Source organism: Lutjanus erythropterus, chromosome 19 (genome assembly GCF_056507025.1).
Source record: "Lutjanus erythropterus isolate fLutEry1 chromosome 19, fLutEry1.hap2, whole genome shotgun sequence".
NCBI lineage: Eukaryota > Metazoa > Chordata > Actinopteri > Lutjaniformes > Lutjanidae > Lutjanus > Lutjanus erythropterus.
The window spans coordinates 7,886,559-7,909,912 of NC_139335.1; the positions used below are offsets into that span (position 1 = coordinate 7,886,559).

A 23,354-nucleotide genomic window follows, 5' to 3' on the forward strand; every position below is an offset into this window, starting at 1 on the left:
ATGACTATACTGGCAAACGAATAAGACAAGAAACTCAACATATTTTGTTCCACGTTGTTCATGTATTGTTAATTTGACTAGCAGACTCAGTGACCTAAGACATGTTACAAGCCTAACAAGCATTATAGCCTAATGTATGTAACATTATGTTAACAAACATAACTCCCGTTCTCCAAACAAGTCCAGCGACTGTGATTAGTCCAGGGCTGAGTGTGTATAAATCTCTGACTTAGAAGTTTGTATAAATATTGCTGATTTGTGTCCATTAATAAATTATTTTGTGAAATAAACAGGGTTTTTTTTATTTGGGCCGATTTCAAATAAGATCAACATCATTCATCCATTTCAAATAAAATCAGCCATGACCATTAAGTTGAAGTCATTATTTCACTGAAAAAATATTATTTGATGGCTTTGCTGCTCTGGCATTTGACCTTCAAGCCCTTTCCTTGTTCCTCCCAGGACCACAGTTCCCCTGTATTTCTCCTTATTTCTGACAAATTTTCTCACCTTTTTTTCCTTTTCATTATCACAACCTGTATGATGCATCATATATAATATGAATGACGATGAATATAAGTTCATGCCAGAAATTTACGAAAGATCACACTAAAGGGAAAAAAACCCCTGTATTTTTCCGTCAGAATTAAAATAAAAGTCATCAGACTTAAAATGCTGTTGCAGTGTACTCATTATTGTATTATTTTCATTCCTTAGAAGTCACCAGAATGCAGGAAACAAAGTCTCTGAAACTTAATATTTTGACATCGAAATCCTCCCTATCTTTGATACATAACCATCCTCTCATCTTCTAAATGCCAAAGAGGGTTTAAAGTTTTCTAACAGGAAAAAAGATGTTATTACCTTCAATGTCAAAGTGTCCGATAGTCCCTGAACGCAGCACGGCTCTTCTTCCGTCGCGTCATTCCGAACATGGCGGCGCCCCATGCCGCGGCCGTGGTGGAGGGAGGCAGCGGTGAAACAGGGCTGATTCTGTCAGATTCAGCCACCGGAGACGTGAAGAGACCTCAGTTCGGGACTCGTTTCCTCACAGACCCGCGGCAGGTCTTCCAGCACAACGCCTGGTCGGTAACTTCTTCCGGAAATCCAGACTTGAGAGGGCAGACAGATGTTGGTGTGCATCTCTGTCAGGGCAGAGTCTCCTGTCTGGGACATTATCATTACTTACATGATGACCAGTATATTATTTGAATGGATGGTCGTTTGCGGAATTGATTGTTGCTAATAATGAGCTAAAATAAATTTAATTAGTAGCAGTAACCTGAGACTGATTGATTGCAGGTTTTTGTTTTGACATGGAGTTTATCAAAGGAGAAGTCTCAGTATTTTCATGCAGGATGTTTCAGGATATTTTTTTGGCCTGTTAAATGTAAAATGTTTTGAATTCTTGGACATATAATACCATCTGCTCATGAAACCTGGGATTCAGTAATATTAAAAATTAATTTCTAGTAATATTACTCCTTTAATTTGTCTAAATTAATAATGTACCTGAGGTGTCTTTCTGTTTTCCATCAAAGGTTTTTGGTTATTTGTTTTTTTTTTATATTGTTTGTTTGTTGTGGCAGTTTTTCCTTGTCCAGATTGAGGGTCTAAAGATGACCAGTGTGCTTTGCAGATTGGAAAGACATCTCGGCACATTTGTGATTCGTAATTCTGCACATATACATCATGAAATTAGATTTTACTGAAATATTTTTCAATATTGTTTGAAAACTGCATTTGTTCGTGCAGTTAATTAGATAAAGACTCTACTGATATAAATAAAATGGACAACACAACGCCTCTTCCTCAAACTGTACGAAAATTGGGCCGATCATCCCGATACGAGTGCTGCCATCTTGGGCTTCAGTCCGGCTCATGGCCTATTTATTAAGGAGGAAGGTGTGAGATGTATGACCTATACTGCAGCCAGCCACCAGAGGGCGAGCAAGATGTTTTGGCTTCACTTTTGGGAAGCTCTCATGTTGTCCATATCTATATATATCTCAATGGTTTGCACTCTTGTGGATATTAACATCTAAGATGTGATATGTATCACCATCCTGAGTTTCATTTTGTCTCAGCCCTATCTGAATATCACATGAAATGTAAGATTTAGAGAGATCTATTGGGAAAATATGGCAGAATGGAATGTAATATTCAGAAATATGCTTTTGTTAGTTAACAGGGGTTCTTCTACATGGTTGGAACGGGAGAATGTGGTGAGGGGTAGTCAGTTGGCTGCAATCGGTGACTTCACCTCTAGATGCCACTAAATCCCACCCACTGGACGACTGGATGTTTATGCATGTCAGGATTGTCAAGTGTTTATGTTCTGCTCTTCATCACATCACTTGACAATTCTGTTGTCAACAGGGACAATGTGGAGTGGACGGAAGAACAAGAAGCGTCTGCTAAGAAGAAGGTCTTAGAGAACAGTCAGCCGCTGCCTTCAGAGAAACAAGGTGCGTTGTTGTTGTTGTCAAGAATCATATACACACTAACATCACAGTATGACTGGCATCAAGGATCAGAACACAGAACTCAGTCTAATCAGGACAGTCTCTGCCAATGTTGTGTATGCATTCATTTAGTTTTATGTGATTTAATAGGTGTGAAAAGATACAGAAATTGGCCTTGTCGTTGTTGATGAATGTTTATATTTGTGGTGGGCACAAACTGGCTCATAAACTTGTGGCCATAATTAATTTTTGACAGTAGTTTTTAATAATTGGCCTCAAGCAAACACTAAAATGACATGGGATGACTTCCTCTTTAGTCAAATTGACCGTAACCAATTTTATGTTTCTTATGTATAGTGTTGTCTTATTAAACTTTTCTGTGGTGATTCGTAACTGTGGTTAGATCACGTTTTCAACTCTGGTTTAACTGAATTACCTTTTTTTTTTTTACAGAGGAATACGACACCCGGGCAAATGAGTACTGGAACGATTTTTACACCATTCATGAGAATCGTTTCTTCAAGGACCGTCACTGGCTCTTCACAGAGTTCCCAGAGTTGGCCCCACAGTGCAGCCTGAACCATGAGTCACATCCCGAGGTCTCTGGGACAGACGATGGTCAGCAGGATAGTCTGGATGAACAACAAAGAAGGAAAGTTGCAGCTCTGTCTCACACTGATGGAGACATCCCTGGCTCCTCTGCCACATATCGCATTCTGGAGGTGAGACATTCATTTTAAAGCAAGTTAGCTAAACTTTAAAGGATAAATCTTTACTGTAGTTTACTTTAGGTGCGAGTGCAAATTGGAGTAAACAAAATAAACGCTATATAAACTCTTGCTTATCTGACAGGTTGGCTGTGGTGTGGGAAATACAGTTTTTCCAATATTGAAGACCAACAAGTAAGTGCAGTCAAAGTATTTACATGTAATTTAGAGCTGCAACCATTATTGTTTATCGCCAACTATTAACTAATCGATCAAATAGATTGAGTAATTTTTTAAGAAATAAAAGTCAAATTTCTCTGTTTCCAGCTTCTTAAATGTGAATATGTTCTGTTTTCTTTACTCCTTTATGACAGTAAATTTAATATGTGGGTTGTGGGCAAAACAAGACATTTGAGGACATCATCTTTTTGGAAAACACTGACTGACATTTTTCACCTTTTTATTGACCTAACAAATAATTCTTCAAGAAAATGATTGACAGATTATTTCACAATAAAAATAATCATTAGTTGCAGCCCTCATGTCATTTCAAGCTGTGTTCGACTGTTATTGTTCTCTGCTTTTGTCTTCCGGAGAGCATTTAATAACCGCAGCCTTGCATTTTGCAGCGACCCGGGACTCTTTGTTTACTGCTGTGATTTCTCCAGCACTGCTGTGGAGTTAGTCAAGGTGAGATGATGATGTGGTGATAGATGTGTTCATCTCGAGGGCTGTGGGCTAACTTGATGAATTAACATTGCCTCCTTGTCATCAGACTAATCCAGAATATGACCCTGGGCGCTGCTTCGCCTTTGTTCATGACTTGAGTGATGTGGAAGCCAATTACCCCGTCCCCGATGGAACCCTTGATGTTATAGTGCTAATCTTTGTGTTATCAGCTTTGCATCCCAACAAGTAAGAGCGTCTCTCTCTCTGTTTCTTCTTCTTCTTCTTTTTTCTTTGGTTTTCACTCAGTGTGTGAGTCATGAATATAGCACTGTTTGTCTTAAAGTTTCACCCTGTCTCAGGATGCAGGCATCCATCAGTAGATTAGCACGGCTGCTGAAGCCCGGAGGAGTTATGCTGCTGAGGGACTATGGACGCTACGATATGGCACAGCTTCGCTTCAAGAAAGGTTAGTCAGTGAGGCTTCAGTCCAAACAGCTGTTCTGACTGTCCAGCTTTGGAAAGTCCATTATTCATGGCCTGTTCCTAGTGTTGATCCTTGAATTTGTTTCACTTACGTCTGCCTTAAGTATTCTGCTCTGTCATATGTTAAAGAATATTAAAAACCCAGTTCCAAAAAAGTTGAGATTTTGTCTAAAACATAAATAAAAATAGAGTGCAGTGATTTGCAAAAACCTTTAACTATATTCAATTGAATACAGTACACATGTTCAAATTAATGTTCAAACTGATTAACTTCATTGTTTTGTGTAAATATACACTCATTCTGAATTTGATGCCTGCAACATCTTCCAAAAGAAAGCTGGGACAGGGACATGTTGACCACTGTGATATGTCTCCTTTTCTTATAACAATGCTTAGTAAGTGTTTGTCACCAGTTTTGAAAGTGAAATTCTTTCTTTCTTATTCTTGCTTGAAATGGTGCTCAACAGTCTGGGGTCTCTTTTGTCATATTTTCCTATTTTGTGCTTCATAATGCACCACACATTTTCAACGGGAGACAGGTCTGGACTGCAGGTCAGTCTAACGTGCAAAATGTGTCTTGTCATTGTCTTGCTGAAATAAGCAGGGGTGTCTTTGAGAAAGACAACGTCTGGATGGCACCATATGTTGCTCCAAAGTCAGGCATTAACACACCTCCATACAATCACAGATGCTGGCTTTTGAACTGCATGCCGGTAACAATCTGGATCGTCCTTTTCCTCTTTAGCCCAGAAGTCATGTCGCTCATGATTTCCAAAAACAATCTGAAATGTGGACTTGTCAGACCACAGCACGCTTTACCATTTTGCATCAGTCCATGTCAGATGAGCTCTTGCTCAGACAAGTTCACAGTGTTTCTGGATGTTTTGGAAAAATGGCTTTTGCTTTGCTCAACTTGCATTTGTAGCTGCAGCAGCAAATTGTATTTACTGACAATGGTTTTCCAAAGTGGTTCTTAGCCCATGTAGAATCCTTTATACATTTATGTGGGGTTTTAATGCAGTTTTTAATGGTGTGCTGCCTGACAGCTCAAAGGTCACAGCATTCAGTATTGGTTTTTGACCCTTGTCCTTTTGACTGAACTAACCTGTTTACCTTTTGAATGTTCCAAACAGGTGAGTATTTTGAGCATTCCACCCTAACTTTTCCGTTCTCTTATTGCCTCTGTCCCAACTTTTTGAGATGTGTTGCAGGGATCAAATTCAGAATCGGTGCATATTCACAAAAAACAATAAAGTTTATCAACTTGAAAATTAAATACATTTTCTTTGTACTGCATTCAGTTATATACAAGTTGTAAAAGATTTGCAGATCATTTTATTCTGTGTTTATTTATATTTTATGACGCCTCAACTTTTTGGAATTGGGGTCATATAACCCATACTGAGCGGACCAGTGTGTAGGATTCAGTGGCATCTAGCGGTGAGTTTGTATGTTGCAAACACCTCACGTCATCTTCCCCTTTCAAGAGTGTAAGATAACCTAAAGTGGCCACAACCTACAGTGGTTTGCTCCTTCTGGGCTACTGTAGAAACATGGCAGTGCAACATGGCAGCCTCAGTGGACGAGGACCTGCACCCTCTGTAGATATAAACATCTCATTCTAAGTTAACAAAAACATGACAATTCTTATTATCAGGTGATTATACACTAATGAAAACATAATTATTAATATTATATTAAATATCTGTCATATTCTGCCAATAAATCTCTGTACATTTTACCCACTGGACCTTTTTCAGATAGTCACATTAAGTCCAACTACACAAGACCTGTCAGACTTAGGGTCTACTTTATTTCTAATGCAGATCAAAAAGGCAGTACATTAATGAAAAGTGTTTTTTAAGTTTGTGATTTGTTGTAGAGTAATATGCATGTTGTATTTATTTACTTCTTTTAGGAAGGTGTCTGTCTGAAAACTTTTATGTCCGAGGTGATGGAACAAGAGTATATTTCTTTACTCAAGGTAAAAATAAAAACTTATTAGAAAGTAAAGATTTGTTGGGATTATCGTGTTCTTTAATTATAATGAAAATATTTTGGTGCTTCTTTTTATTTCAGATGAGCTCCATGAGATGTTCACTGAGGCGGGGCTTGAGAAAGTGCAGAACATGGTGGACAGACGGCTACAAGTGAATAGAGGCAAACAGCTCACCATGTACAGGGTGTGGATCCAGTGCAAGTACCGCAAGGCTCCACTTCAGCCATGTGAGACGCAGAGCTGAGACACGGGAAGACAACCCGTCTGGCTTGACCTTCAACCACGACTGAAACTGGGAGCTCAAATCCAGGCGGTGCTGGCTTTTTTTTCCGAGGATGTATGGAACTGAGAAGCTCTATTGTGATTGTGATAAAGGGGACGCAACTGGATAGTTAGGCTGTAAAGCCCCTCTACTATCTCAGCTGCCATGATGTTGATGGACTTGTTTTATGACTAGTGTCCCTGATGTTGTTACAGTCCTCGCAACTAGAGCGACAGTTTTGATGAGTTCAGTAATCTGAGAAAGGGCTGGTTGTCACTGTGTAAATGTTTCTATTCTGCCAGATGCTGTTTTTAATGAGCTGATGTTTTGAAATTAATGGCATGATTTTTAATATAACTTCATGACATTTTTCTACATGCAAAATGAATAAAAATCTAAACTGTACTCCTGTTATTTACTTTGTTTTTTCAAAGCTGCATTCAAAACTGTAAAAAAAAAAAAAAGGAATCACTTACATCATGATACTGATCCTCATAAGGTTGTAAAAATTAAGGTGACTTTGAGAGCTTCAACGGTTAATTGATTGACTATTAAACAAATCGCCAGCTATTTTGTTCATTGATTGACTTCTGTTTTCAGCTTCTCAAATCTAAATATTTTCTGGTTTATTTACTCTGTTCTGACAGTAAACTGAATATTTTTGGATAGTTGACAAAAGGCATTAGAGGACATCAGCTTGGGCTTTGGGAAACTGAAGCTGAAACTCAACATTTTTCACCATTTTCTGACATGTTATGGACTATTAGATTAATAATATTAGTAATCAACAGATAAACTGATAATGAAAATAATTGTTAGTTGCAGCTCTTGATATGCAAGTGCTCATTAGGACTCTTTTTTTCTGACATTTTTGTCTGGTATTGAAAGAGATACTGAGTATCACTTTTTGATACTAGTATTGTATCCAAGTTTAATATTCTGGTATTGTGACAACCCTAGGTCCTTATACTACTTGTTTTCCATTACAATCTCCTTAATGAGCAAACCCTCATTTATGCTTGAATGGTTACTTTGGAAAAAACATAATTAATTTGGTGATTGATTGACATTATATAAGTACAGTATGTGGGTGTGAACATTATGGTAATGGCCACTTTCTGATAAGTGATCATTTTGGTGGTTGCGTGGGTGGGCGCTGTTAAATTGTATTGTGTACAGAGGGGATTTGCCATTGGTCCAGACAAGAGATTTGGGGCAGGCGTGGACTGAACGAAGGTGAAAATACTTGAACAATCTCACGAGAAAATATGAGATTTTACTGATTATTGTTTACATTGCAAAAACATGAGAACCGAACCGAATCGATCCGGATTCAACTGAAACGCTTGCAACAGCACGACTTCCGAAACAGATTGGTGGTGGTTTGTCCCCTGCGGCGAGGAAGGCGACTGGAGCCGAACTTTGTTTTGATCGAGCTGAAAGCCAGGACCCGAAATTCATCTCACCAGCGGGGGCAGAAAAAGATAGGGGTAACTAACGCTAGCTTAAAGGCAGACAGCGTTTAGTTAAACCTGGTGGAAAAACGCAGAATCTCGAGGGTCGCCATTGTGTGGAGCGAGATACCCGACACAGGCACGGTGTGGTCCTTGGAGAGATGGATGTGATGGGGATCCCCGCCTAAGGAGTACAGCGAGGCGGGTTTGGGATACCCGGAGTCGTCGAGGCCTCCGTGGGAATCCTCCGTCGTCTGCAGTGAGCCACAGCCAACGCTCCTGCGTCCTGATCGGTAACATTCAGCACGCGAGAGACGCGGCTGTTGATGCGGCCTAGCCTGGGAGGGTCTGCCGAGCACCGGGGAAACAACGGGGACGCTTTCAGGGTTAACAACAGGCCCTTCGGAGGACCGAGAAAATATTGACGTGCAGTAAGTATCCCGTTAGGTTGTCGAACAAAAGAGTAAATGTGGACGGCTGTCTAGTTTCAGTGAGTGCGGGCGTCGTGGCACCTGACAACACAGAAGAGACAAGATGCTTCTTTTTGACAGACGAGTCAACGTTAGCATGCTGGCTAACTATCGCTAGCGAGTGTTTCTCTAAAATAATCCACTACTGTGCACAGTAGTTGTGATGATCTCAGTCGCTATCTTATCAGACAACTGTGATTGAGCCAACATTAATAACATTTGCCTTATTTAGGTACGTTACTTGACTAAATCAGATGTGATGTTTCTAGCTAATGTTAACCATAAGGTTAGCTCTTGGATTGCAATGCTAACTAGCGTTAAGTGATAGCTTGTTAGCTCATTTCTCTAATCTCGACTACCATTCACTAATGGATGTCTCAAATCTTTATTTTGGTAATTACTAGGGCTGCACAGTTCATCGCAATATTATCGAAATCGTAATATGGCCATATGCAGTATCTAAATCCCAGAACCAGAACTAATTTCTTTGAAAGGGGAGAAGTGTGTGAGAAAACAGCATTACAATGAAGCCCTCTTGTACTGCAGAGAGGTCTTGACCTAAAATTCTTGTTTTCCAGATGAAAGAATACATATTTGTTTGGTATAGACCCCAACAAATAGCACACCAACAGGATATCAGGGTTATGCCTCAGTAAAAATTAAAATTGTAGTGCAAAAATGATCATTCCCACTACTTGTATCACATATTTCAATTGTAGTTTCAGTAAAAAATCATCTCAAAATTACTTTTTAACCATATCATACAGTTGTAGTCATTATGTTGTCTGAGCCAGCAAACTCCATCTTCAGTTACACAAGGATTATAATGAGTATAATGTATCCCTAAATTGACAGGAATGTTTCTGCTTACGCTTATCATTTAATGTAAGTAAGCTATAGATAACAGATATACATAGAAGTCAGTGTTGGGTGTGTAACTTAAATGTTAACCTTTGCACAAGCTAGCTGGCTGGGCACTTATTGTCTGTAGTGGCCTTTTCCATTGCTGTGAGTATACTTGGCAGTCCCTCCATTAGTGACCTTTCATAACTCCAGCGCCATGCAGCTTAGGCCTATAATGCCAGGTTGTTATCACATGATGCTATAATTTTTCTAGACAATGACTCCACACATCTGGCCTACATCTTAGATGCATACTTAATATTCCTAATTTTCAGCCATATTGTGCATTTTAGTACCGCATATGTTTATCTTGAGTACTCAAGTTGCATGGCTGTTGCTTGCTGAACACACATGACAGTGGAAAACATTATTGTCAGGCTTATTGATGACTCACAACAGGAATTTTCCACATCCATATAGCTAAAAACAGCCATGACTCATCACAACCAATGCTTTTGAAACAGTGATCCGTCACTCCCACTTGAATATACCAGACCCCACAACGCTTTCCTTAATCTGTGCTCTTGTCTCTGCAGCCATGATGGAAGAACTGCATAGCCTGGACCCCCGGCGGCAGGAGCTGTTGGAGGCTCGCTTCACTGGGGTCGGCGTGGCTAAGGTTTGTGTTACAGCAAATGCCGCTGAGGTGGAGCATGAGGGCTCTCTCCTGTCAAAGTGCTTATAATCACAGATTTCTTGATTACACATTTTTGCAAATCTCTTCCCTTCTTTGTCTCACTCCGCCTCAGTATCATTCTGCCATTTGGCCTGGACAAGCTTGGCCCCACTCCTTTTCTTTGTCTGTCTCGGGAGAAGGTTGAGCTATGTCTGTGTTTTTTGGCTGGTGTGATATGGCATCTCTCCCTGGCTCATGATGTAGTGGCTGTATATGCAAGTGGCGATGCCTGCCAAAAAGGCCACAGACAGGACCGGGGTGGTAGGGGGAGGAGGAGGAGTGAAGTCAGAGGAGGAATGCAGAAGTAGTTCTTGACCAGGTGTGAGCGGAGGCAGCATTTAGCCTTCCGCCCTCTCGCTTGCTACACGGATGGAGCTGTCTTTGTGGAAGGTGATCTTGGAACAGTTAGGGAGCGAGAGTCAGCGCCAGGAGTGGGCCCTGTGCCAGCCATAGGCAGAGCTGAGCCCAGAGCATGGCATGGCTGCTGCCGCAGAGAAAATGGCGGCTCTCGGTAAGGCATTATGCCACAGCCACCCTGTATGACAAGAGATGCAATGTGTGTAGGGGGGAGTGAGAGGAAAGTGTGTCAACAAATGGCTCTGAAGAAATATGGGTTGGTGGTCTAAAAGCCCTTCAATGTCACAGAGCAGCTTTGAGTTTTTATTCTTGACCTTGAACAGCCCTGTGGCACTGCTGCTCTCTCTGCCATCAGTGAGGTGTGTGGGTTTTTTTTTAAGGAAATTTGTTATCCTTTGAGGACAAAGGGCTATGACACCTTTAGTAATTGAACAGAGAGGGCCCACTAAAATTGTTGGAAAGTGCATTTTCTTTTGAACAAGTCTGATCAAACAACAAAGATGTCTTGGGGAGGTGAGGTGGTGGTGGTGGGGGTGCAGGGGTAGCAAAAACAAGCTGTCATTCTTAGATCAAGGAAAACATCTTTCCCTGGCTTCCTCCAGAGAGAGAAGAAAGGAACGGTTAAGACCGGTGATCAGGAGAAAAATGGATGACATTATCTAAAGGTGACAGACAGAGGGAGGAATACTTCCTCAGCAGCATGCCTAATGTTCAGCCATTTTAGGGGGGTTCAGCGAGAGAGCTCTAGTGTGCTCTGAATGACTAAGTATCTCTCCCTGATTGGACAGTGCCTGCTGAATTCTGATGTGATTCATTTGACTGACAGGCATCACCTAGGGAACCGGCAATGGGACTGATGCAGGTCTAGATTCAGTGGGAAGTTACTGGTGACGGGATTTAGCCAAACCTCTGCATTCTTACCCTTAGTTTCTCACCTATTTTACTCTGTTTTCTAACTCTCTTGTGTGCTCCTTCTTACATGTGCATGCATACACAACAAGTGCATGTGCACACATTTTGAAAATATAATTTTCCACTTGCATATCTCTCGTATCCTTTATGCATCTTTGTATTTAATTGCCCCTTGTGCTTTATTTTTATCTATTTTACCTCATTTAAACAGGGCTCGGGTCAGAACCAAAATGAGTCATCCAATCAGAGTCTATGCAGTGTGGGCTCGCTCAGTGACAAGGAGCTAGAGGTCAGTCTCTGTCACATATTAAGAGGATTTTTTTATGACAACTATCTCTCTGTCTTACTGCATTATACATGTGTATTATTTATGCTACTTTCCTAACAGACTCCTGAGAAAAAAGCAAATGACCAGAGAGTGAGAAAACGGAAAGCAGACCATTTTGACAGCAGCCAAGGTAAGACTGTCCCACTGTTGTGATCCCGTCATCATGAATCCCCACGTCGGCCTCTGTCTGAACACCCTGCCTCTCTCTCTCTTCTAGGCAAAGCAGGAGCAAGGGGACATAAAATTAGCGATTATTTTGAGGTGAGTGATTGAAAATTGTACTGAGTGTGTATCCAACAGAGCTCATGTCCTTTACAAATGCTTCAGTATTTGATAACTTTTCATACTTTCTAACCCCTTTTTTGGCCATCTTGGTCTTTCCATTGAACTACTTTCCTCTTCTTCTCTCTTTACGTGTCTGTCAGTTTGCGGGAGGTAGCGGTCCTGGTACCAGCCCTGCCAGGGGAATTCCACCAGTGGTCCGCTCTTCCCCACAACACTCCCTCTCCAACCCCCCTGTCATGGTGAGCATGTTTGCTCGATGGCCTGTCTTGTCCTTTTTTATCTTTCAGCACTCTTTACTGCCATTCTCTCCTACACGCTTGTTATTAACATCAGTAGTTTGTTTACAGGTGGTAAGAATCTGATGTGGTCTGTAAAGTTTGGACCTAACTGTGTGGTGATGCTTGGTCACAAAGTGTGTTGAAATCTACAAACCCCAGTTCCAAAAAAAGTTGAGACACACAAAGAAAAACAGAACACAATGATTTACAAATCCTTTTCGACTTGTATTCAATTGAATACAGTACAAAGACAGGATATTTAAAGTTGCTGTCAGTGAACACGGTTCATTGCTGCATCTTCAAATGCAAGTGAAGACTCTACTTTGCAAAATGAAAGATATGTATCAACATCATCCAAAAATGCTGCCCACTTCTTTGGGCCTGAGCTCATCTGAGATGGACTGATGGAAAGTGGAAAAGTAAACTGTGGTCTGATGAGTCCACAGTTCAGATTGTTTTTGGAAACCGTAGACTTTATGTCAACCATCCAGACTGTTGTAAGTGCAAAGTTAAAAAAGCCACTATCTGAGATGGTATGGGGGTGTGTTAGTGCCCGTGGCATCATGGGTAACTTGCACACCTGTCAAGGCCCCGTTGATGCAAAAAGGTTTTGGAGCAACATGTGCTGCCATCCAGACATCTTGTACAGGGATGTCCCTGCTTATTTCAGCAAGACAATGCCAACACACATTCTGCATGTGTTAGAACAACGTGGCTTCGTGATGAGAATTCAGGTACTAGAGTGATCTGTCTGCAGTCCAGACCTGTCTCCCACTGAGAGTGTGTGGTGCATTATGAAGCACAAAATATGACAACAGAGACCCCGGACTGCTGAGCATCTGAAGTTGGATATGAAGCAAGAATGGGAAAGAATTTCGCTTTCAAAACTTCAACAATTAGTGTCCTTAGTTCCCAAACGAGAAGAAAATATGATGTAGCACAGAGATAAACAGCTTCATGTACACATAGTGCAAATGACTGAAGGGTTCAGATGAACCTGTTGCACACACTTTTTGGCGTTTAACTCTTTTTTTTTTGTGAACTGGAAGCCTAATGTCTAACACTTGTGATCATCCATTTTACTGCCTACAGTTTTTGGTCCTCATTTTTGTGCAAAGTTGTTTTGTCAGGTCTCATGTTTTATCATGACTGACAGCAGCAGGTCTCACAATCTTTAATGTGATGAAACTCGCACATTAAAGGTAGAGATCAGTTGGATTTGTTTGAGCTGTTTCTTAAACGCACCAGAAAGATGGTTGATTGTTGACATGCTTTTTCGGGGTTGGTAAAGCATCCAAGCACAGCAAACCAATCAGAGAACAAGGAAATACATACAGAGGGCTGGGTCTCTGTCTCTGATTATGCTTATGAGTCTATACAGTTTTTAAGGAACCTCTCTGTATGTGTGAAATTTTGATTGGATGAATATTTTCTGCTTCACAGGTGCAGCAGGGAAGCCCCTCTTCTGTAAGCTCCAACACAGAGCACTCGTCATGTTCACTGAAGCCTACTGCTCTTCACTTGCTGCACAAAGCAACACAGGTACTTGATTTGCAACCAGGCCCGACTGGCCATTTATCTGATTGTGATCATTATATTATACATTACTCTTATTATAAGGCAGCTGCTACATAATTGGCATATAAACCAATAAATTACAAGAATCATCAGCAACTGGATAAGTTTGTTGTACTACATTTTCACTGATACAGAATGATCCACCATTAACATAAACACTGTTTTTTGTGCTCACTGTACCCTGTAGTCTGACCTTACTATAGAGAAACTAACAGCAATGGAGAACAACAAGAACTCTGACCTGGAGAAGAAGGAGGGCCGAATAGACGATTTGCTGCGGGTACTAATCTCATTACATTTCATCCCTGCTACTTTGCCTGCCACTTTCAATGGTTTTGAGAATATCATCTTCTCTATTTTTCACTCAAGGCATGTTAGTGCTGACACATTCCTTCTGTCTGTACACGTATAAACAAATTAAAGATTTGATATTTTTTTTACCTGACCTTTTTCCTACTTGTTTGTCTGTTCTGTTCCAGGCAAACTGTGATCTTAGGAGACAGATTGATGAACAGCAGAGGATGCTGGAACGATACAAGGAACGCTTAAATAAGTGTGTGACCATGTCCAAAAAGCTGCTGATTGAAAAAGTAAGACTTATTTTCAGCTATTAATTTTCTGAAGTCATTAGGGTTTTTGACGTGGGCTAGTTGCAGAAGCTCCAATTTAAGCCGCATGGAATCACCAGCACTGGTTTGATACCTGTATTTCTCTGCCCTTCCTCCAGTCCAAACAGGAGAAGATGGCGTGCCGGGACAAGAGCATGCAGGACAGGCTTCGACTGGGTCACTTCACCACAGTGAGACATGGAGCGTCTTTCACTGAGCAGTGGACGGACGGATACGCCTTCCAAAATCTTATCAAGTGAGGACTTTGATGTTTTAATTTCAAGCTTCTCCTTTCATATGTTATTAACTAGGAGTGTAAATCACTTTCACATTTCATCACAATAGGATATTATATCAGATCTCTGGACAACAATACCATATTTGCTGGTATCACAATATCATATGCCCATTTAACACATTCAGTTACATTTATGTCAACTCACAAGAAGCAACTACATTATAATTTGGCAATTTTGTGACTGAACTCTTCTAGACATTGATGACACAGACGTGCCATGGAAATTTCCAAATAAAGGTTTATCTTCGAGATGATTATATAGAGTGATATTGTGTTTGCATCAATCATATTTGATTGGATATTGAATTCTATCGACCCACATAGATTCTAGATTAGAATCGCACGAGCTAGGAAGAACAGCACATTCCACTATAGGAATGTGAATGATTAATCATAAATTACTGATTGGTGTTAAGAAGTTAACTGATTTAAATGCTTGATTTATTAGTCTGGAAATGGCAGTAATCGTACCTCAGTTTTCATCGTTTTGTCTGTCAGAGACATTTGTTGAATAAAGAATATATGTATATGTATATGAAGTCATTTGTATTATATACATATGTGTATGGTGGGTGTTAAGCCCTGTCTGTAAATGATTTAACATTTATTTATTAAGCACATATTAAAAACATTAACAAACAATATAAATAACAAGAATTTGCAAGGGAGGTCAAAGCCTGCAGGTATATAGTTAAATACTGGGGCAAATCAGTCCAAATATTTTAGATTCAAAACCTAAAGTTGGTTTTATACCATAGGTCTCACACAGATAGGAAGTAATAGAAGAAAAAGTGATACAGTCAGGAAAAAACAACAACAGAAAAAAAACCCTCCCACACAAGTAAGAAAAATATATCCACCCAAATAATCATACTAAGATCAACAAATATCTTAAAAAAAACATAAACCTTAACTGATGCAAGTTCTATGATTTTCTAAAAAAAAGCATATTTTCCATAGAAGAGTGAAAGGCAACATCTGAACCGGCCAGAAGGCGTGCAGTGGCTCGTGCACAAACTGATAAATGCATCTTGTCTATAAGTCATTGCAATGTGTGTCGTCTGTTTTCAGACAACAAGAAAGGATCAATTCCCAGCGAGAAGACATTGAAAGACAGAGGAAGCTGCTGGCCAAACGCAAGCCACCCTCCATGGCCCAGACTCCGCCTCCAAGCCTGGAGCAAAACAAACGCAAAAGCAAAACCAATGGAACAGAAAGTGAAACGTACGATGCTTTTGTTTGTTGCTCATCTTCTCTTGTATAGCAGCTGTTTTTGGCCTGCACGCAATATCAAAGTCACACTGAGGTTGTTTCTGCTTCCTTGCAGGTTATCACAGGCAGAGTACCACGAGCAAGAGGAAATCTTTAAGCTAAGACTAGGCCATCTTAAGAAGGTAATAACTGATGTATTTTTGGTCAAGTTTGACGTGACGACATGCTTGTTGCGATCTCTTATTATTTTGTTGTTTTGTTAATTGCAAAGGTCTTGATGTTATTTTGTTGTCCTTTGCAGGAGGAGGCAGAGATCCAGGCAGAGCTGGAGAGGTTGGAGCGAGTGCGAAACCTGCACATTCGCGAGCTGAAAAGGATCCACAATGAGGATAATTCTCAGTACGCTCTCCTCTTATTTGGTCCTTTCCAAGTTAGTCTTCTGATGTGAGCCTCTGCTCTGTTTAATTACACAACTTGAATTGTTTCTCACCCCATACAGATTCAAAGATCACCCTACGCTAAATGACCGATACCTGCTACTCCATTTACTTGGAAGGGGAGGTTTCAGTGAAGTTTACAAGGTGAGAAAACCTTAACCTTTCCCTGTAAGGTCAGAACTACTTTTTTATAATAGTCTATATAATAATAAAGACATTTTATTTTCACATAAACTCAAAGATATATGCAGGATTTGGTGCAGTCATGTATAAGTATCAGTTTTCTGCTGCTTAAAGAGCCTTTTATAGATTTTTAAACTTTGTGGTCATTTTTGAGGCCAGAGATGTGGCTTTACACTGTCGAAAACTACCTTACTTATACTCTAATTGCTTAAAGTGACTGCAGTGGCTCTGCTGTGCATACTTTGGAAAATATTTGAGGACATGTGTTTCATTACATTACACTCAGCTGACATCATCAACATTTCGAAGTAAATGATGGTGCCAGAATGTGAGAGTCGTTCCAAGAATCTGCTGTCATCACTGTAAAAAATGATGAATGAACACAGCTTTTTAATATGAAGCAAGAGTCTCAATGCAGCTGAAACAAAGTGATGCCAAATGCAGTTCCTAACTAACAGGAGACATTTATTTTCCAGGCCTTTGACTTAACAGAGCAAAGGTATGTTGCGGTCAAAATCCACCAGTTAAACAAGAACTGGAGGGATGAGAAGAAGGAAAATTATCACAAGTGAGTGCTGGGCAATTTTTACACAATACTGCTGTATATTTACTGTGGATGTTATGTTCATCATTCATTAACCCATCAGATTCACTGTGTGAAATATACATGTTGAAAACGAATGGTGTAAATGTTCTTTGTTTCAGACATGCATGCAGAGAATATAGAATCCATAAAGAGCTGGACCACCCACGAATAGTTAAACTCTACGACTACTTTTCGCTCGACACTGACTCGTAAGTCATTCCCTTTTAAACAAATGTGTGTGTGTGTGTGTGTGTGTTCATTATGAGCCAGATTTCAATGTGTAGAGCCTTAACTTTGTCTTGATTTGATGGACCAAATCCTGAGGTTGAGGTAAAAATTAAATGCCTCTCCGTTGTTTTTGGCGCAGGTTCTGCACAGTCCTGGAGTACTGCGAGGGCAATGACTTGGACTTCTACCTGAAGCAGCACAAGCTTATGTCAGAGAAAGAGGGCCGCTCCATCATCATGCAGATCGTTAACGCCCTCAAGTACCTCAATGAGATCAGACCGCCCATTATCCACTACGACCTTAAACCTGGTTGGTCTCCACACTACAATGACTCTGAAGAGCCTGCATGATCTTGTTTCAGATTTCAGTTCTACTTAATATTGAATTATCAGTAAAATTGTCATAGTTAACCACTTAAAATGCTTTAGCAGCTATAGTTTCGGTTTTTGATGTTGCAAATAACGATGTTGCGTGCATCTTGCGCTCCTGCAGTGTTCCTGCAGCCTGCCTGAGCTTGGAGTCTGGGGAGGAGGGGGTGGGGGGAAACAACTCACTTCAGCCATAGATTGTATATTAAATAGGATTTCAACCTATTTAAGATGGGACTGTGGTACCTTTGCACGTGCAATAGCTACGTATTGCTCCTTTCTGATTAATTTGAGCATGTTTAGTTTGCACACAGAAAAACAGACAATAATTGTTCATTCAACAGCACTGAAGCCTCCAAAGTATAATTGTCATTTTTGACTGAAAATGTGATCATAAATCTTAGCCATGCAGACATTTTTTTTTTCCATCCCTATAAATCCTTTCCTCTTTCCACTCAGGTAACATCCTCTTGGTGAACGGCACTGCCTGCGGGGAGATTAAGATCACAGACTTTGGCCTGTCGAAGATCATGGATGATGACAGCTACAACTCAGTGGACGGGATGGAGCTGACGTCACAGGGAGCAGGGACATACTGGTAAGATTTACACAGGAAGATGACACACTGCTGCAGGGGTGTCATCAACTATGATATAATAAATTTCACTGTTTATTTTTTACCGCTGAGCCTTGATCCTCAGGAAATCAGTGCTTAAATATTCCTTCGTCCCGGAGTGGTTTTTACACAAATGGTGCACAAAGAAGGAAAAGTTGTCATTTTGCAGCATGGTTGTATTTTATGCTACAAAAAGGAAAAACAAAATGTCAGAATCTAAAGTCCAATGTTTGTTTCAGAATCAGAAGCTAAAACACCTCAAGCTTGATGAAACTTTTATTGAAGCATCGTGTGTGTGAGAAAATCCATCCAGGGATAAATACAGCAAAACCTGTGATGCAGTATAATCAGATGTATTGAATAACCTAGCCCTTTTTACATGGTTTCCTTTCCTTCCTAACTGAAAGCTTTCAGCCACACGACACACTGTCAAACTAACATTTAATGTCTAAATTATCTGTCCTATATCTGTAAACACAAGTTAGTGAATGCCCTTTGAATCACTGGGAAAATGCTGTAGCTGTGACTTTTACACCAGGCACATAGGGCAGCGTTCTATATGGTTACTGTGTCTGACAGCACACTGGATCGACTCTAGTTTGCCAGAAGCAGCACTCCAGGCTAAACAGTTTCATGGCTGTCACACACAGGAGATTCACTGCTGCAGAAATGGAAGCGATGATAAACGCATGGTAGAGCAGAGTGTGGGTCATTCCGCAAGATAATGCAAGTTGCATTTATTAAGTTGTTAACAAATAGGTAGATATTAAACAGAAAAAAATATGTGGTTGTTGTCAGTGGTTACAGATGCATAATGATGTGGGACTGATAACAAATGATATCAACAAAATATCAAAGAATACTACGTACCTCAGTTTTCTCAATAGATTTCAGTGTCACAGTTTTACTCGACATACAGTTTTCAACATGTTCAGTAAGTTTTTTGGTCTCTGTCTTGATACTGATTATGCATGAGTGAAACAACACTGACTGTACTGTACTAGTTAATTCAAAGTGCGGTTGTAGCTACAAGACTAAAAGGTCTTTGTGTCATGTCTTGTTTTACTCTAAGTGGTTGCAGTATTACTCAGGTATGTCTTGGTAGGTTATATAGGTGTTCAAAGCCCCACCTTCCAGTTTGGTTGATCAGGAACTGATGCTCCACCTGCATAAAATTTAGGAGCACCAGGGGTGGGATTCTCTCGGTACCTTCCGATTCACAGGGCTACAAAGCGATGATAAAATGATTATCTATGCATTAAAATTTTAAGAGTGTAAGCCAGGGGCTGCTGGTTGGATTGTATCCATCTGCAGCTGCTCAGCCATCCTCAAAACTCAAACATGAAAGAATAGAAAAGGGGTACAATCTTCAATCTCCTGCTCCAGTTCCCCTGAAATACGGTATTCACAATACACTTCACATTTGTCTCTTAAACACATTTTTTAGGCACTAAATGCTTGCAAGTGCTGCCTTTTGAGAGGATGAAGTACATCTCCTTCACAGGATAATGCAAGCATGTGCGTGCTGTAGACTGTCTGGGTGATACATTGCCCTCACAGCTGAGTTCTACCTTTTTTTTTACTTGTCAGCATCACATTTTGATATTTATGAATCGATTCAAAATCGTCCATGCATCTAAAAATCGAGTATTTCACCCACCCGTAAAGAAAATTTCTGCTGAGGGAGATGCCTACCTGATCTGTGAGATATCTGTGAGACGTTAATTAAAAAAATGTTGAAAATATAAAATGTACCACTAAGCTTTGGCTCCACTACCCAGCAATTAGTTAGTCCAGTCGATAAATTCCTTTTAAATTCAATATTTAATTATTCAGAGAGCAAATAACAGACAGAATTAACTTCTGCCATGCTGCTGGATGTACAAATGCACTAAATTCTTACTGATGACCACCTAGTGCACAGAGTTCACTAAAATAACTGTAATGTGAATTCACATGTGGGGACAGAGCTGAGATCATGATGGAAAAAGATATTCTTATACAAATCTTAAGGCTATAAAATGCATATTGAAGCTAATCGGTATAATTTCATCTGTTGAAACCGTTTTAACATGACTCCTCTTCTCTCCGTAGGTACCTGCCTCCAGAGTGCTTTGTGGTTGGGAAGGAACCACCCAAAATCTCCAACAAGGTGGATGTGTGGTCTGTAGGAGTGATTTTCTACCAGTGTTTGTATGGCCGCAAGGTAGGAAACTCTCTGACAAAAAATGTTCTAACAAGACATTTGAGCTATTATTGAGTTTTGAAATTGTGTTTGTGTTGCATAAAAGTTATATATTAACACTTGCTAATAGAAAACAGCTGTATCATCTTTCAATATTATAAGTAAATTTGATTTTTCAACAAAGGACGATGAAGTGACATGGATGTGACATGGATGTTAGGATGGACAGTGTATTGAACACGAACACACTTTAATTCTTCTTATTCACTTTTGATTCATGTGTTGCTGTGTGTTAATAATGGGGCTGTGCATTGGCAAGAATCAGGTGGTGTGATGTGTATCATGCTACGATATATTGCCATTGTATTTAATTGTAGGGAAATCGTATAAATAACACACCACCATATGCATAAAATCTGAATTTTAGTTTACTTTTATATGCAGTCAGAACAGTGAAGCGAATCAAATCAATGTGAGGGTTTACACACACAGCACAAAATGAACCACTGCCATGCATCTTGCTTGTAAATTATTCATTAAAAAAATTACAATACGGTGTAAAAATTGTGATGCTCAATTGCACAGATAATTTCTTACACACTAACACTTCTCTTTGCTCTCTAGCCATTTGGCCACAACCAGTCCCAGCAGGACATCCTGCAGGAGAACACCATACTGAAGGCAACAGATGTGCAGTTTCCTCCTAAGCCAGTAGTCACACCTGAAGCTAAGGTACTGGACACTCCCTCCTCATTTTGTCTATCTAATGTTTGTCGATGGATTTCCCTGTACTCCCACAGTACTCTCCATGTATTATCTTGTAACTACTGTTCACACACACAGTTTATAGGAGGGGATCTTTAGATGTATGTATTTATTTTTTAAGAAAACATTGTGTAGGCTGATATCTGTGCTTAAGATTGTTATTTTAACTCTCTGCTCTCTTTCATTCTCCCTCCAGGCCTTTATAAGGCGTTGTCTAGTCTACCGTAAGGAGGACCGCATCGATGTGCACCAGCTGGCCAGTGACCCCTTCCTCATGCCCCACATCCGCAAGTCGGTGGCCTCCTCGGGCACCTCGGGCATGGCCGTGGCCTCCACATCCAGCTCCTCCAACAGCAGCGCCTCAAACTGAGCCCACGCCCCTTAACTGACTGACCGAACCATTTGAAAGAGTGGGGTGGGGGCGACGCCGTACTGTGTCCCCCCTCCCAACAGCATCCTACCTTGCCATGAAGAACCCAAGAGAAACTGGTCAGACGACGGCAAGGGGTGGATGAGAAGTCATGGACGGGCTGGGAAGGGAGGCCCTCACGTCGCCCTTCATCCCTCTCATGTCCTCCCACCCCAGCCTACCTGTCCTCCTTTTTCAAAAGGGTGGCATTGTTCTGGGGGTCAAAGCCCTGGACGACTCACACAGCAAGGGGCGCGGTTTGGCACTGTGTTGGTGAAAAGTGGGGTTCAGTGTTTGGGATTTTCTTTTCTGCTTAAAAAAGAGAAAATTAAAAGAAGTATAGAACTGCTTCAGCTTGGCCAGATGGAACGGACTGCAGAAGGCCTCATACCCATACGCACTCACACATACACCCATGCATGAGCCATTCTGGTCGGAGGTAGTCTGAGCTCCCCAAGCTCAAGCGTTTTGTTTGTTCTCATCTCCCTGAACCTTACTGAGAGAACCAGTCTGGCCTGTTTATTGTATTGAACCCTAAATATCTATGGCACTATGTCATCCCAACCCGCTGTTCTGGAATCCTCTGCCCCGCTTAAATTCCAGACCCAGATAGTTTGTGACGAGGAGGGACAGAAGCTACTAGCCCCCCCGTATCCCTTCCCTTCTCCTCGTCAAACTCCTGTGACCAAAGCTTATAACTTCCAGCTGGTGGCAGTGTTCCACCTCAGTTTTTATAATGAATGGTTTTAGAGTCGTGTTACTTGATATGGAGTGGAAGCTGGTGAGAAACGACCCCTTTTACATTTTTTTAAAAAACTTTTCAATTTAACCAGTTTTATGGAGAAAACTGTTGTGTTTTTCAAGTTGCCTTTAATTAGAACTGTTATTGTTTTGATTGACCCCCTACCATAAACACACATATTTATTTAGGTATGTTTGAATTTATTTTTGGCCAATAAAATGCAAGGGACTGGTCTACCCAGTACTGTTGGGGGGAGATTGGGCCTTAGCAGAGAGTTGCATAAACCATTAAATACTATTGGTTAAAATGTGTCTGGGCTTCTGTCTGACTGCTGGGTTTACCATCACTGCTTTCTTTGAAGAGAAAACTTCTATTTACAGCACAGCTGATGATGTATTCTTGAGCATTGCATCTGTATTTGGGTTTTGTTTTTCACTTTTCAGAGTAAAAATGGCTTTACAGACCGTAAATCGGCCTCACCTAGCAAATAATGAGTTGTATTCTCTGATAAGGGATTAAATGGAACAAACAACTCATTATTTGCTAGAAAACAAGACTATAAACTTAAACTGCAATGCCACATTGGCAGTTCTGATCTAGTAGGAGCAGACTTAACTAATTAATACAATGTTATTGTAGTACATCAGCCAAATTAGAAAAGCATCACAGCGAATGCGGTCTCTCTTTCATAACACCATTACAGGGCTGGAGTTGCCATGCTCCTGTCAGGATGTGAAGAACAACAGAGAATTAGCTTTTCCCCTACAATCAGTGTTTTAATTACCATTTAATAACTTTTTAATAACATTTTTTTTAAAGTGATTACTCGTAAAATTGTTGTATAAAGTTGTTCCAACTAGTTTTTCCACATTATTTAAAAACATTTAAGTA

General features: G+C 40.4%; 2 protein-coding genes across 3 annotated transcripts; both read left to right on the forward strand.

Moving 5' to 3' along the window:
• The first annotated feature begins 895 nt into the window (after window positions 1–895).
• mettl2a (methyltransferase 2A, methylcytidine) lies at window positions 896–6,990 on the forward strand. The gene is made up of 9 exons (XM_084744966.1): window positions 896–1,085; window positions 2,380–2,468; window positions 2,919–3,187; window positions 3,318–3,367; window positions 3,802–3,862; window positions 3,948–4,087; window positions 4,201–4,307; window positions 6,243–6,308; window positions 6,404–6,990. The coding sequence occupies exons 1-9, from the start codon at window positions 934–936 to the stop codon at window positions 6,565–6,567; spliced, it is 1,098 nt and encodes a 365-aa protein (XP_084601092.1). The 5' UTR covers window positions 896–933; the 3' UTR covers window positions 6,568–6,990.
• A 756-nt stretch (window positions 6,991–7,746) lies between these two features.
• Window positions 7,747–22,774, forward strand: tlk2 (tousled-like kinase 2). 2 transcript variants are annotated; one of them, XM_084743590.1, is made up of 21 exons: window positions 7,747–8,470; window positions 9,949–10,031; window positions 11,569–11,646; window positions 11,746–11,815; window positions 11,903–11,946; window positions 12,111–12,209; window positions 13,692–13,790; window positions 14,014–14,106; window positions 14,306–14,416; window positions 14,554–14,690; window positions 15,804–15,956; window positions 16,060–16,126; window positions 16,246–16,343; window positions 16,444–16,525; window positions 17,041–17,132; window positions 17,270–17,359; window positions 17,518–17,687; window positions 18,206–18,344; window positions 20,457–20,568; window positions 21,172–21,279; window positions 21,509–22,774. In XM_084743590.1, exons 2-21 carry the CDS (start codon window positions 9,951–9,953, stop codon window positions 21,680–21,682), a joined length of 2,097 nt encoding a protein of 698 aa, XP_084599716.1. In that variant the 5' UTR covers window positions 7,747–8,470; window positions 9,949–9,950; the 3' UTR covers window positions 21,683–22,774. The 2 variants fall into 2 exon arrangements, with proteins under 2 accessions (XP_084599716.1, XP_084599717.1); XM_084743591.1 differs by lacking the exon at window positions 12,111–12,209.
• The last annotated feature ends 580 nt before the right edge of the window (window positions 22,775–23,354 follow it).